General features: G+C 41.4%; 1 protein-coding gene across 1 annotated transcript; it reads right to left on the reverse strand.

Annotated features, from left to right (window-relative positions):
- Window positions 1-39: 39 nt before the first annotated feature.
- On the reverse strand, window positions 40-16,208 carry scg3 (secretogranin III). The gene is made up of 12 exons (XM_080429747.1): window positions 15,813-16,208; window positions 15,229-15,281; window positions 14,998-15,049; window positions 14,597-14,821; window positions 12,783-12,925; window positions 12,380-12,538; window positions 11,934-12,174; window positions 9,976-10,092; window positions 7,937-8,020; window positions 7,233-7,343; window positions 5,982-6,071; window positions 40-1,252 (listed from the first exon to the last, which is right to left on the reverse strand). The coding sequence occupies exons 1-12, from the start codon at window positions 15,919-15,921 to the stop codon at window positions 1,134-1,136; spliced, it is 1,503 nt and encodes a 500-aa protein (XP_080285873.1). The 5' UTR covers window positions 15,922-16,208; the 3' UTR covers window positions 40-1,133.
- Window positions 16,209-16,548: the final 340 nt, after the last annotated feature.

Here is a 16,548-nt window from a genome sequence, read left to right on the forward strand (position 1 = left end):
AATATTTCATATACCGAGACATGCAGAAGGAAAGACAGAGTTTGCCCTCTAGTGGGCACCAGACAAATTGAAGCAGAGAGAGAAGGCCGGGCATACAGATGGTACTGATCAAACCTGTTTTTGGTTGAGTCCAAAGCAAGGATACATTAAGATCTCACATATACGCTGGAAAGGAAACATAATAGCGTAAGACAGATTACATAGCATGAATATGTGTACTTGGTTGCAAAAAGATATTGCAAACCATATAGAAAGCCTTATAGAAAGTCTTAAACAGGGTTCGATTTGCTGGAGGGGGTGGGGGGGGGGGGAAATCCATGCCTTTGCTTTCGATATCCACCCCTCTGTTCATTGTTTTTTATTGCCGGTTGTGATATTTTTCATCCCTGCTTTTGGTCAGACTGAATTACATACATTTTCTACAAATGTAGACTGTCAAGATATGTTTGATAATAACACAATTTACCAAAAAAAAGGATGTTAACTATTATCCCTGGTGTTCCAAAAATGTATCACTTTTTTAAATTAAAATAAATGCGAGAATAGCACATTGCGATGCGACCCGTTGTGAGTGGTAGACGGGCTATTTCCGCTATTCATCGTAGGAAGAATTATAGGGCTTAAGTGGTTAAGAAAATGTCCCCCCCCGTGTTTCTTTTACAAAACGAACCCTGGTCCATTTACTATTAATTCCAGAGACAGTCATGTTTCAGTCTGTAAGATAGTAAATACTATCATTTAGTTGTATGTACTGCATACTGTAAGTAGATTAGATCAAATACGTGTTTGTTTTCTCTCAATGTGTGAAAAAAAAACGTATCCCACCATCCTGGTGTGCAAGAATCATTGATTAATTGATTTGTTTGTAATTAATAATTTGATTTTTTTAATTGATAGCATAAATATTATTACATTCCTCCTTTATATATATATGGGGAATGTCATACACAATGTTCCCCTTAATGGTTGATTTTAAATAAACAGTAAATACTTTGCCTTATTGGACAAAATTGCATCCACTGCTAGACCATGCTATTGGACTTAAAAGTGGATATTTAAGATACTCTTGCAGCGCAGATTCAGATTCAGTTGTGTGCCAGAGGCCAACCATTGGGTTGTGGCTCGTGTTCGGATCACAGGCTGCCGTAGATCCTCTTGATGGTCTCCCCCTCATCCTTGCCGATGATGCCCTTCTCGATGTATGAGTCCACCTGCTGGTCCATGAAGTCCCTCAGTTTGGACAGGTCATAATCTGGAGGGCCAGACACAGGAAGCATGGGTCATAATCTTGGACTATTATAGACAGTTGAAGGCAATAACATCAACTGTCCTGAACGTTACAACCTCTGCGAACTTCCTGTTTGTAACTGTTACCCTGGAAGCAACATGAACTATCAGAGAAGCAGCTAGACTACAAACTGTAGGATTTTCTATTCATTATCATTAAGTGTACATTTGCAGCACCAAGTCACAGCGGTATACGAGTTTCTTACTGGCACTAGTGTTCCTGACCACTAAAGCTCGTCATGTACAGTAAAGCTTTTAAATCGGGAGCAATGGGCTGATCTTAATGAAATATATGGACCACCAGACATCTGAGAGTCTTTAAGCTTTGAGAGGAGACACCCAAACAAGTCATAATCTGGTAAAACTAGAATGAGTACCAGGACGGATTAAGGTCACATGTAAAATGAGTGTTGTGGTTTCTGCTCAAGTGCTGTACATGACCTGATGTCAGACCAACAAGATGGCCTGTCAATCCATCGTGGTTATCCAGTCAGAGGGTGTAACACACACATCCAAGCGATACATTCACAAGTGTTGATTTCGTCGACTAAAACTATGACGAAAGATGTTGGTCGACTACCTTTTTTCACTGACAAAAACGAAATAAAAATGAAATAAAAACTAAGCTACTATGACTAAAACTATGACTAAATATAATGACAATTTCGTCAACAAATAAGAACTAGACAAAATGTTGGAGAGGGACTAGTGGAGAAGAGATCCAGTAAAACTAAAAGACAAGTCATTTTATGTTTGGTCTCGGGGATCGCGCTCTGAAAATAGCAGATCTACAAGCTCAAGCTTGTAGATCGGCTATTTTCAGCATGCAACCAAGTGTAAAATCAGCCACTATGACGCCATCAAGGCACCGCCAAAATACATTTAAATCAACTAAGTCAACTGTAGATTTAGTCTACTATAATCTTATGATATTTAGTCGACTAAACCTAGACAAAAACTGAACCATTTCAGATGACTAAAATATGACTAAAATTAAATGGAATTTTATTCAAAAGACTATGACTAAAACTAAATCAAAATTTGCTGTCAAAATCAACGCTGCTGTACAGAAGAATATGTTAAAATATAAAAATAGAGTCGGCACACTGGCTCATGCTCCCATGGTTAATTCAATGTATTGCTGAAGGTGACGTTTCGAGCATCTAGCTCCAGGAAGAGATAGACGCTCAAAACATCATCTTGATGGTAATACATTAAATTGTAGCTCTAATAATGCCTATTGATGTGTCCAGGTTTACACCCTGAACAATGTCATGGCTCAGATTTATATTTTACACATTTTCATCACCAAATCAGATTACTTTGTCTGCTTGCTAAAATGATATAACCTAAATATGCCTTTCTATACTGCATATCTGATATGAAATGGTCATGCAAATGTACTAGATATATATTATACCATGTTATCGCCTAATTGTTGTCATTTGAGACAAAGGTGTAATGAGGAGGTGCTTTTATTCCGTGATGAACACAGCCTAATCCATTGTTTATGCATCACAGCAACACCAACACAAACACATTAGAGACTACTGTCTCTGAGAGTAAGCTACTTATTTCTCCAGTTTGTCAACAGTAAAAATAACACTGACTGCAATCACCGTTTGGTGTGAAGAAAAAACTACCCACTTGATTTTGTTCGCGTCTTCCAAGTCTTGAAGCTACAGAGTGAAATTGTAGTTTTGTGTCTAGCAAAGTGACTATGCTAGACACAAAATCACTGTATAGGGCATTTTCAATTCAAGTCTTTGTACAGACAATGAATTATTATTTTTTCAATCACCACACACCTTATCATGGATTATTCCTTATCATTCAGGAAATAATCGACCTTCCTCTTATGATCAACCCTTAACTTGTTATATGTACAGTATTTTACATCACATAACTTCATCATGCACCAGTCTGTATAGACACTTGAATTGAACATATTCTATACAATGATTTTGTTTCTAGCTTTTAACAGTTCACTTTGTAGCTTCAAAATGTGAAGACACCACAATCAAGAGCGTAGGTTTTTTTTCTTCCCACCAAACTGTGATTGCATTCAGAATGATTTTTTACTGTTGCACTATGGTGACTCAATACCGGGACAACTCAGGCATTGCCATCTGTTCCTCTGGCTACTCCATGTAGGGTGAATGTGTATAATGCATACACACACACACACACACACACACACACACACACACACACACACACACACACACACACACACACACACACACACACACACACACACACACACACACACACACACACACAGACACAGATTGTCCTAATGGAGGACTCTTGTAGAGTAAACACAATAACTGCTTATTGCCCACTCTGTTTCTATGACACCGTTATTAGACGGAAGGGGATTTGTTGACCTTAACCTACGTTTATCTCGCCAGGGAGAGTGAGAGAAGTACGCTATTTAATGGTTCTCTCACATACTCTACCAGAAATTATTGTCCCCTGCTATGACAGTGTGTGTGTGTGTATGTGTGTGTGTGTGTGTGTGTGTGTGTGTGTGTGTGTGTGTGTGTGTGTGTGTGTGTGTGTGTGTGTGTGTGTGTGTGTGTGTGTGTGTGTGTGTGCGTGCGTGCGCGCGTGCGTGCGTGCGTGCGTGCGTGCGTGTGTGTGCGCGTGTGTGTGTGTGTGTTGCCCACACCACTGATAGTCAGGCAGGGAGGCCCCTCTTCTCCCAGACACCCGCTGCACACACTAGAATGCTAATGACGCGGGTTGTATTGGGTCAGGACGGAGAGGAGCACTGGTCATTCACTTCTCCCGTCCTTCCCCAGGCCCTCTGCTCCCGCCCTGCACAGTAAAAACCTGGATTTGACTGTGCATGGGTGAGGATAAAGCAGCTATTAATATAGTCCTCCTCAGGAATTATTTGTGTCTTCACAGGAATCTGGGTCACACTTGCAGTCAGTCGTATGTATCAGCCCAATGAGCATTAACAATCGTTGGGCTTGGAGATGGTTTGATTTTTTTACCTGTCATATGGTGGTCATCATCACCAGTAGAGATGAATAACTCATTAACATCTTAAGGTACTTTTCCACATAGGTAGCGAGCCATACCACTCTTTCTCTTAATTAAGCACCACTGGGTGTTGACATATTTTACTTTGTAGCAATTCTGCTTCTCTATGAATTCTGACAGAGAAAGTGGAAGTATGGTAATAAATGAGGATGTTGGTTGCTTTGTAGGTTAAAAACTAGAAGCGGCTTTTACAAATTGGAAGTTGAAATCACACACTGCGAATGGAAGTGCAAGTGAGGGAAAACAATATCACTTGCACTTTTAAGTTTGGCACTGTCATCCTTTTTTTGGGGCCTGTAACTTTGTTCCAGTCTATTACTTTGGCAAGTTTCAATTTCTATGTTTTTGACGATTCAAATTTAATTCCCAGAACCTGCATCGACATTTAGGCTTACTCATCAGAGCACAAACAACATCCTTATCTAGATTTTAAATTCTGCTCTGCACACACACACACACACAAACACTTAACTTAGTCTGCCCACACACTTTTCAACGTCACACACGCACACACACACACACGCACACACACACACGCACACACACGCACACACTAGCATGTGTGTGCACTCTTTAAAAATCCACACCAGGTAGGAGGGAAGACATGAATAGGCCTTTGTCTCTGAAGAATGCAGCCATATCAATGCAATTAGAACAGGGTCATTAAAGCTCATTAAAAGCTCATCCATATTCATGAGGCCAGAGCATAAAGCATCTATCTCTGTTCCCTCGCCATGCTCATTTTAATTGCAAATAGGGACGAACAAAAGAGGCTTTAATATAATTATTCGGTGTGTCGCCATAGACCTATCTGTGACCTGTTTGCAGGAGATGCTAGCATGAGTGAGAGTGTGTTTCCATTTGTATGCATTCTGTAGCTGATATTCGAGAAATGTAGAATTTGTTTGTTGTGTTGGAGGGTAACTGACTATCATGGAAATTCTTAGCCTTGCCTTGACAAGGCTAAAGTCTTAGCCTTGTAAAGGCTTGTGTCCTATTTGCATTTTTCTCATAGCTCATTGTTGGGCGTCTCATAAATCATTGTACAGCAAGGTTGTGTGTCTCATATGTCATCGGACAGTATTACTGGTTGTCTTATACCTCAGTAAGGTTGGTGTCTCATATCTCATTGTACAGTAAGGTTGATGAGTCATATAATTATCATTGTACAGTAGGTTGGGTGTGTCATATAATCATCATTGTACAGTAAGGTTGGGTGTGTCATATATCACTAGGCCATACCCGTGGGGGGATATGTGCACATGATCTGGCAACCCGGGAGGCAGTTCGTCCCATAGCTCACGGGGCCATCCCACAGCTGGGCAGCCGTAACCATGGCGACATTCTTTTACACAAAAAACGCTAATAAACAGCTGAGATTTGGTGAAATCGAAAGACGGGCTTCGCTGTTCCGTGCACATGGTAATGGTCAATGGCTGTGTGCAAATGCAGATTGTACAGTAAGGTTGGGTGTCTCATATATCATTGTACTGTAAGGTTGGGTGTGTCATATATCATTGTACAGTAAGGTTGATGTGTCATAGATCATTGTACAGTAAGGTTGATGTGTCATATATCATTGTACAGTAAGGTTGATGTATCATATATCATTGTACAGTATTATAGGTTGAGTGTCTCACCATCTTTGCCCTCGTCTTTGCTGTGTTTCTTCAACCACTCAATGTTCTTCCTGATGGCCTCCAAATATGTCTCTGACTTGCCAGGACGATCTGGAATTGGGAGAGAAACCAAACAAAGCAAAATGAGTTTATAGATTATGATGGATAAGTAGGTTAGAATATACAGAATATAAGTAGATTATAATGTACAATACAATAAGATACACATAATAACGCATACTATATTTCCTGCAATACACAGGTTTGCACCAAAGCGCAATAGTGGGTTAGTCAAGGCTAATTCATTACTCACGTCACTGAATTATTCTCAAATCAATACATGCCTGGCGCTTTTTCCATTACACTAACAATGGAAATAAATTACCTAAAAAAGGTCATAGTTTCATTATAATTTGATAGCACTCTAGAACACATTATGCACATTCTGAGTTGGCCCTGGCCCTGTGCGTTTCCCCCTTAATACATCTATAAACCCATGGAGCACTGAGGTACATGGTTTGAGATGAAAGATGACATTAATAACCATTCTGGATTAGATTGTTGTTTGTCTATGGTTTAAACTTCAGTAATCTAGTTTATAATGATGTATGAACATGCTTTTTAATCAGGGGAATTATTGCCCTTTCCTCACTGTATGCTGTTAACATACTGATAGCCATATTGATCTCAGTATCTACTCACTATTGACTTAATTTCCGGTGGAAATTTATATTCAATATACAGCTGCCTACATAAACAATATGTGTTTACTTGTGCGTGTGTGTGCGTGCATGTGTGTGTGAGCCGATAGGCGAGTTATTGGACTGACCTAGTTCAGGACAGAACTGGGACATAACTGTCACTGATCTGAGTTGTATACGACCTGAACACTTCCTGTACGTAAGAACTATTTTATTGTAGACTTTTCATTGAAGTGGAGTCAACATTATGGCTGTACTATGAATAAGCTATATTTGAAGATTCTTCATGATTCATTTATTTGACAAATGTTAATCACAAAACAATGGCAACATAATAAAAATCATTGAGTCACATTGTCAACCAGGCACATAATAGTGTATGTTTTGCTCAGAAGTGGCAATATTTTCCCCCCTCCCCCCAAATAATCAAATCCAAGAACAAAGCGCACAGTAAAATCCAGAGTGTTGATTTAACCATAGAGTGTAAAAATGGACCGCAAGGATCACAGAAAAATTAAATTAAACACTTAAACACATTTTACTGTGAGCTAATCATGCATATGGGACTGACTGGTCTCAGTTGGTGGCTGTTCCTCCTTTGTTGAGTCTTTTAGGTTCTCATACTCTTTCTGCATCTTAGCTGCCTCAGCTTTGGTGTTGTCATCCTCATCGAAGTTCTTCCCTACAGCAAAGAAAAGGCAGGGATAACATGAGCAAAACCTCAAACAAAACTGTTATTGGAACACACACACACACAACGCTCTAACTCTAAATTCAGTCAATCCACTCAAATATCGATTCAGTGTCTGTGAGAGGACGACCAGCTGTCCCAAATCATGCAGGACAATCTTGCAGTTTAACCTTTTGTACCGCGTCCTGCAGCAATAATACATTGTCCCGCATTTGAATGAACTCTTAAATTAGCCTATTTACACAACACTATTAGGTTGACTGCCATTTAAGAAGTGAATGGGTATGCTGGCTTGTTGCCTTTAAGACAACACAGGCTGTTGGCATGGTCTGGCTCTCATAGCCTGGTCACTATAGAAACAATGCAACAGCATTGACAATTCAATTAAATTAAACTGACAATTAAATAGGCACGGCACAGGAACAGGTCATTTGACATTGTTGCTCGTGGTTTGATGGGGAAAATTGCTCCGGCGCACAAAATCCCTCTCCATGTCCTGTGTTTTAATGATGTGGACCTACTGCTCACTCTTCCACTTCTTGTTTTACATTTTATCTTGCAGTATTATGTTGTGTCTTTTTTACCAGAGGCTCTAGTGACATCAGGAGTGCCAAGAGATTTGCCCAGCTTGTTCTTGGTCTGCATGGCTATCATGGCATCCAGGTTCTCTGTAGGTGAGGAAATGGGACAAAATAATGTTTATATTAGACTTTAATGTATGACCATTTGAAAGTCCTCTGCTGTCTCTATGACTCACAGTTATTATCATGAGAATGTGGGTTTTGGCAAAGAATAGGAGTCACATTATGATGATAATGATGGCATACTTATTTTGCTCATTCTCGTTCCCTCTCACCTCATTACTCATCTTTATCTCTAGGCTCTTCATTTTCCCTAATTATCTCCCAGTCCATGTCTCTCCTTTCTGCTCTCTCCTGCCCACGTTAGCTAATACTGTAGCTCCTACCCCCTGGCTGTTTGCAGCAGCCCACCTGTTGCACAGTGGAAACCATTTATCACAACAGCTTCTTCCTGCCCCCCTGCTTCCCTCCCTTCCCCCCTTTTCTCCTCCTACCCTGACTCCCTCTCCCTAAGGGCCCGTGGCCTTTATCTTTCTGAGGCAGATTAGCTTTGATTGACATTGTGTGTGTATGTATGACGTGTGTGGGGGATGACGACTAAATGACTGGGGGAGACGATGACATGTTGCTAGGTGATGTGCAATTCCATCCTAGCGTCCCTCCGCAGCCTATGCATCCAAATGGTTGTCAAGGAACCCCCTGTACTGTATAATTGCATGAAGCCATACTGCTGTTGCCTCCTGCATCTCCTCTGTCTGTGTCAGGTGGATGTGGTCATTTGATCAGCTGTCAGCGCAGCTGGTTGGTGTGGGAGGGTCAGTTCAAGGACTATTGAATACTCCTGTTACCGATAATGATATGCTTTGTCACAGTACAGTTCCTGTAAAGCAAAAGTGTTTCTTGAACACATAGGGGTCAATCTGTACACTCTCACTCTGTATTTAATTGAGTGCGTGTAATCACACGCACGCACGCACGCACGCACACACGCGCACACACACGATCACACGCACACACGCACTGGTAAAGCCAGATTAGATTGTATCAATCTAAAGTCTCGAATATCAGAAAGAGAAAGGTCATTTGGATGGACAGAGATGTTTGGTCCTGGGGGTCATCAGGGCTCAGAGGGAGATAGGTGACATCTGTCCTTTGCAGAAGACTGTCCTTTCAATCAGACAGTCACCGGATGAGAAGATAAGTCATAAAACGTTGGAAAAAAAAGGGAAAAAAAGCGTTGCTGTCCCTGACGCTAATCAGTCTGAACAGGCTTCACACGTCACTGAACTGGCAGATAAAAGACAATGGCTTGGCTGCATGCATATGCACAAAGACACAGACAGATAGACACACACGCACGCACGCACGCACCCACGCACGCACGACAAACATGCTGTACAGTACACACACACACACACACACACACACACACACACACACACACACACACACACACACACACACACACACACACACACACACACTAAAATGCACAATCAAAAGGGCATCTGGAGGGATAAAAGCTGAACAAATTGAGTGAATCCTCCCTTTCGTCTACCAATAATGCACAATCCTTTTATTAACCTGCAAGGACTGCAATCTGCTCGCAAATTTGCCATCTATAATGTTTCCATCTGTAATGTTTTGTTCTATAATGATTCCATCTATCTTTAACCCATTAAGACGTGGAACGCATCTGTGTCACTTTTTGATGAGCTAAAAAAGCATTCTTTTACACTTTGGCTATTCAAAAATAGCAGATAAACAAGCTCGGAGTGCCGCGCTATGAGCTTGTAGATCTGCTATTTTTGAGAAATCGTGAAAATGTGTGCAAATCTTGGAAAATATATTGTTTTAAAGAGAAAATATGGCGGCCAAATACATATAATTTTGGGGGTCCTTGACATGAAAAAGTTCGAGAACCACTGATTATAGCAACATCATTTTCTTTTTTCAAAAAACTGTTAGGATTTAGAAGACATTTGTAGAATCGGCTTCAGGTCTTAATGGGTTAAAGAAACAGTTCTGCTGTTTAGTCCTACCCAAATAGGAGACTCCTTCCTCTGGTGTGATGGTGCCGTATTTCACCATCATCTTCACAAAGTCAATCAGGGTCTTCATGATGGTGATCAGCGTCTCTCTCTCCTGGGCATCTTGTTCTGCAGCAGCAAACCATGGGGAGTCAATTATGATCAGGAATGATTTCCCATCGAAGGTCATATTTGTTCTTACACTGATATAACATTGTATTGTGGGGATGTTGGTTATGGAGATGAGTGTGTGAGGATGATGGAGATAAGTGATTGAAATATTATCATAACATGGCCATGAAAAGTACTGGTTTCTGATTGGCTGGCAAGTTGCCAGTTACAATCATACATTGGGACTGCTCAAACGTAGTTCTGGTCAACATTAATTAATTCTCTATATGTAATATATAACAATGCTTGTGAGTCGTGACATATTGACCGATTAAAACCAGGAAAGCATCTCATCTCATCTCATCTCTCATCTCTTAGCGTTGGCTATTCAAAAATAGCAGATAGGCTATGCTAGCTCACAGTGCGTCACTTCGTGCCACGCTGAGAGCTTGTACATCTGCTATTTTTGAACATTTCTGAAAAATCTTGAAAGTGTGAGAACTACTGATTTAGAAGGCATTTGTAGAATCGGCCTCATGGTCTTAATGTCTCAGGTTAAACTGCATTCATACCACATAGTCTACCATGGGCTGGGTGAATAATTGGCTGTCAGAAATCTGATCGATAGCAAACCAGAGCCCCAGCTCACTATCAGTGAGTTATGTCATGTGGCAGCTAACGTAAAACAACAGTAAACAATAAAAGCATTACATGATATTGGCAATAAAAAACAAAAACAAAACAATCATTTGTTTTACCATCCAATATCTTAGATACTGTCTATGTGTCGAAGTGTGCCTGAGCAAGACACTTAACCCCTAACTAGTCCCCAGGCGCTGTATTTATAGCATCCACTGCTCCTAATACATTTCACATAATATGTGCAAATGTACAGTGACAATTACCCCAACAACATTAACGAGTTAGCTAACCAGTTTGATTTTTATACAGTAGTTTAGTTAAAGGTAGGGTAAGTGATTTACTTTGGTTAAAATAAGTGTTAATATAGCTCTATATTCTGATAGTACTCATTGCTATAGAGTGTTTGTTCAGTAAAAGGAGTCTCCCGTGTCTCTCCAGCTCTTTATTAAACAGAAAATGCATTTTCAGTGCTCTCTCCTGATTGGCTTAAAATGTGTCACCTTCCTGAAAATGTACTATATTCTGTTTACTGAAGAGCTGGAGAGACCCCTGTGACCGAACAAACGCTCTGTAGCAATGATTACTATCAGAATACAGTACTTGAACCTTTAAAAAAAATATTACCAAGATATCACTTACCCTACATTAAATGTAAAAAAATACTTGCTAAATCAAACTTGAATACTTTGCAATATGAGTGACTGCGTTGCTAGCACAACCTCCAATTAGTTCTGAAAAGGAATAACAATGGACATGGCGGAGGGAACTCCACTCCGCTATGTATTGTGTTTTTCACCTCTGCCTCGTCCATTACTTTCCTGTTTCAGGACATATTGTCGTGCGTAATTGTATTATTGCTTATGTAATTATTGGTCTGTGTGTGCATGTGTGAGGTGTACGGTTGTGACAATACAGTGTGTGTGTGTGTAATTTTGAGTGGGCCAACTCCTTTCATCCGTAGCTCCTGTGAGTAGACCACGGGGTAACAAAGGCAACAAGTGAGTGAACAGATGGAAATAAGTGACTCATGCACATTCACATTCACAACATCATTGCCATGACAACAACCTCTCCAGCTGTCTCCTTTGAGCCAACTAGACCCACGGGCCTCGGGAGACTCACATTCACTCAATAATCCACACGGCGACCATAGAGTTCATGGACTCAAAGAGGTCACGGACTCCATTGGCTCTTTGTCCTGTCTGTGTGGGGCTCACCTGAGTCCAGGCTCTTCAGTAGGCGGTAGAAGTTGGGGAAGTACTGGAGGTCCTGGAGGCCATCCTCTGGGTTCACCTCGTTCCCCTCGCCGTTGTCTCCGTTCCATGTTTTGTCCACCGTGTCGTCCTCCTCTCCCTCTGCGCCCCGCTCCACATCGTCCTCTGTCTCATCTTCATCCGCCCCATCGCCCTCCTCCTCCTCCTCCTCATCATATTGACGCCTAGGCGATTCCGACATGTCCTGCAGATTGAGACAATGTTGCCATTATTATCATTCATCATTCATCATTAACATCAGTGTCAACATCATTATTAACATCATCATCATTATCATCATCATCATCATCATCATCATCATCATCATCATCATCATCATCATCATCATCATCATCATCATCATCATCATTATCATCATCATCATCATGAGATGTTTTAGCAGATTGTACCATGTTAGCATCAGTGCTTTGGTCATCCTGCTCTCCCTTGGTTGCTGCGTAATCTCCTTCTGGATCCTCTATTTCATTGTTCTTTGCATTCTTAGTAATGAGATCCTGCAGGGCTTCAGCTACCTGGTACTCCAGGGTTTCTGCCTGATTGTCTGTTATCTACAGTACAGAGAGACAGTAAGAGAGAGAGAGAGAGAGAGAGCGGGAGAGAGAGAGAGAGGGAGAGAGAGAGAGAGAGAGAGAGAGAGAGAGAGAGAGAGAGAGAGAGAGAGAGAGAGAGAGAGAGAGAGAGAGAGAGAGAGAGAGAGAGAGAGAGAGAGAGAGAGGGGAGGTAGAAATTATTGGTGAGTATTTGCCACATCCCAACTGGGAAAACAGTCAGGCTACAGGATGCAGAACCCACCAGTCCCAGTTTGAGCAGCTTGGAGACAATCCTGTCGAACACCCCTCTGTCGTCCTCCTCGTAGATCTTGTTGGCAATCTTCTGGACGATGTCCTCTGCAGTCAGTGGGGTACCGTCCACCTGTCGGAAGCTCTCTGGCTCATCTGAGATAAGACCACAAAAACGTTAGTCATGTTATAACTTATGCCTGATATATACTTCATTATTGTATGATGGTGTCGCGAGCCGAAAATAGCAGATCTACAATCTACAATCTTGTGAGCTTATAGATCTGCTATATAAGGGCGCAACACCACCGTTTGACTACAAATTAAGCATTGGCCTACCAAGGCTGTGTCATTACTATAATGTGAAGACTATAATGGCTCATGCTCATGCGATGGTTTGAGATGGCTATGATTTCCTGTATGCTCTGAGCTGAGCTCACAGAATCCCTCCCTTTTTTATTCTCCCACACTGTTGCCCATTTTGTTGTGGTTTGATAATATCCTCTTGTCAAACCAAAGACATTTCTGCCGCAACTCACTCCCACCTCAGTGGGTGTAACACAGATCTGACAGATACTAATGATCAGATACGTCCTCTCCTCTCCTCTCCTCTCCTCTATGTGCATTACTGAGTCCATTGTGGGTTTGTACTGTAGCAGTGTGTCTCAAAACAATAACATAATAATAGTAATAATAATAATAATAATAATAATAATAATAATAATAATAATAATAATAATAATAATAATAATAATAATAATAATAATAAGGGTAATAATAATAATAATAATATTAATTATTATTACCATTATCATTATTATTATTATAATAATAAAAAAACATCTGCTTTCTACGCTACCCATATGGCACATCACGTAATGCATGTAAAGACGGTCACTCACCATAGAATACTATGGATATTTTTGTGCCAAATGCTGTAGCCAAATTTAGACTTTGGCTACAGCTGGCTTTTTGTCACAGTTGAGCCAACAAGATGAAAAGGTAAACTGTAATACTCAGCACTTTCAACATGAGTCACTTCAGCTCAGACACTGCATTATGCTGATGATCAGTGCAGATACTGTATCAAGTTACATATATGCAGTGCTGTGGCAACTGATCAAATGCAATTGGAATGAAGGGGAACAATTAACACTTGCTAATGAGCACATTTTAAGACACAACATGAGGAGGAGGTTCTGCAATATTGCAATATGATTCATCATAGTGGGAGTATGCATATGTCCAGCCAGCTCAGCACAGCCTGGTTCCATGTACTAATGAGACACTGAACCTTATATAACACCAACACAAAGACAACTAACTAACACTCATATGTGCATTATTTATGCATGTATTATATACGAATTGTTGCAAAAAGCAACCGGAAGTTGGAGCTATGTGGTAGCTTAGTGTTTCATTGACCGTAATGTCATGGGGCAGAAAAGAAGATAATCCTCTCTATCTCTCTCTCTGTATCTCTGTCTCTGTCTCCCCCTCTCTCTCTCTCTCTCTGTCTCCCCTCCCTCTCTCTCTATCTCTGTCTCTCCATCTCTCTCTCTCTGTCTGTCTGTCTCTCTGTCTCTCTCCCTTCATACAAAATGTCTGCCTGGACGCCTCGCCATGCCAGTAAGCAAAATTAAGCTTAAGATTTGACCTCACCGGCAGGCCCAGAGGACAGACAGACACAACAGCCTCACCAAGGTGTCAAAAGTCAGCACATTCAAGCCACCAAATTAGTACCCGGCTTGGGTCTGGTTAAATACTATTACACTGTTACAGTTACACGGTACCAAGGCTGGATATCGTGTGTCCCTTGATACTTGCCATCGTCCATTCCATTCTTGGTGGAGTCGTAGTCTTCAGCCAGACGACGGCTCTTGGTGGAATCTGAAGCATCCGGGACGTACTTCTCCTCGCTTTGCTCCCCGCTGACTGGCTTCTCATTGGTCTCCTTTAACCTCTGACCCTCGGCCAAGGACTTGAGCACAGTGAAGTCATCACTGTCCGGCTCTGACGCTGTGTCCTTAGGGACAGTGGAAGTCTTTGTCTCTGAATACAGCAAAAGGGAAATGGTTTTAAAAAAAAAGGAAGCATGTACTGAGATAAAACAAATAATGACTGAAAATGCATGGTATGAAATCTATACATATGTCTGCTGTGTTATATTGTAATAAGAATCTCATAGATGAAAAGGGGATATTGATTGGTGATGGGGGTCTGGTTACCTGCGGACTGTATGGACTGTATTGCAGCCTTCACACTGTCTGCCTCAGCAATCTGAAGAATCGACAAACATTTCAGAATTTCCAGTAAGCATAACCTCTGATCATTAACTTCTGTTGTAGCTATAGCTTGCTTGACAAGTGGCCATAAGATATACAGTATTTAGCTGGATATTAGGATATTGGATAATATTGGATATTGGATAATATTGGGAAGCATGAGGGAAGGCTTACCTGCTCTTGTAGTGGTCTTTCTTCTGTCAACTGTCTGTTGTGAACAAATTTATCTGCAAAGGAACCCAAAAAACAATATCATGCAATCATCCAATTTGAATTTAGAATAAGGTATAGCTACTGTTATTATTAATAATTAGGATATATAGGCTAATCTTGTATAATTGAAAATCAATGTAAATTCAATTAGAAATGTTACTTGATGAATTTGGGTGACAGTGTTTTTTTAAAGTTGTTTATTTTGCAAAGTTTCAAACTGTCAACTCACAACTAGGCTACACATACAGAGGCATATATAGCTTAATCGGATTACCAAACAAAAGCTTAAACTGCGGCGAAAATAGAACACAGTCGGCCTTTAACTCGCTTAAGCGACGTGGAAACCCCTTTCTGTTTGTTTCTGCATCCCGTCTTATTTCAACCCACGAAGCATCCCATATGGGCTTTTAACTTTAACACCGATCCACGATATTTGATCAAATAACTGAAATAAGAATGAACTGAATCTTAATACGATCATTTCAACAACATTTCTGCCTGGAGAAGAAAAAAGCACCGCAAAAAACCACTGATGAACAACTCACCATCATCTACGGAGGAGGCGGCAGGTGTTGGAAAGGCAGAGATCGGGCATATTGCATTCAGAGCTAGAAGCTGGAGGAGGATGTAAAGGCCAGCACATGTTGACGCCATCCTGAATTAAATACTTAGATGTGTGTGTGCCTGCAGTGTTCAGAAGGGGATCTCCCGGATCTCCTCTATCTAGCCTTGTTGTGGTCGTCCGCGGCCAAAGTGCTGAATGTTTGGACAGCTCCTCTCTGTGACTGTGCGTCTGGTAGAGCTGCTGAAACTATAACGGCGCGGCTGCGCCCTGCTGTGTGCCCGCTGTGTGGGCGGGGCTCTGCTTGGGAGCTGTTAACGGCTCGCGGTGCTGAAACCAGGTCACTCGCTATATGATTATAACGAGATAAGCTGGAGGCCTCGCAGTCGCCCTCGTTGTGAGATCCAAACATCACCTGCCTTGGTGGTGTTCCACCACTAGGCTGCAGGACCTGCCCCTCGAGCGAACCAACGGAGGAGGAGAATGGACCCGAATACCCGCCCATTTCGTGCGTCAGCCCGAGCTCTGGTCCAGAGCTGAGTTCTCTCTAACGCTCTGCCAGGTGCGCTGCTCTGCTCATAGACCGACAATTCCACTTTCATGCGAGGTCTCCAACTTTAGTAAATATAAGCAAAACTATTTCGCTACTCACCGAAACAAAGTTTGTTTTGTGTTGTTAAAAGACTATTCCTCACAGTGGGAAACGTCTCAGGACCCCA

Source organism: Gymnoscopelus braueri (assembly GCF_963280865.1).
Source record: "Gymnoscopelus braueri genome assembly, chromosome: 1".
Lineage (NCBI taxonomy): Eukaryota > Metazoa > Chordata > Actinopteri > Myctophiformes > Myctophidae > Gymnoscopelus > Gymnoscopelus braueri.

Coding starts and splice junctions, on each gene's coding strand:
- scg3 (XM_080429747.1), bottom strand. CDS start 15,921: ATGGCGTCAACATGTGCTGGCCTTTACATCCTCCTCCAGCTTCTAGCT. Junction 12,926..14,596: donor CAAGAATGGAATGGACGATG/GCAAGTATCAAG, acceptor GTCTTATCTCAG/ATGAGCCAGAGAGCTTCCGA. Junction 1,253..5,981: donor CAAAGACGAGGGCAAAGATG/GTGAGACACTCA, acceptor CTGGCCCTCCAG/ATTATGACCTGTCCAAACTG.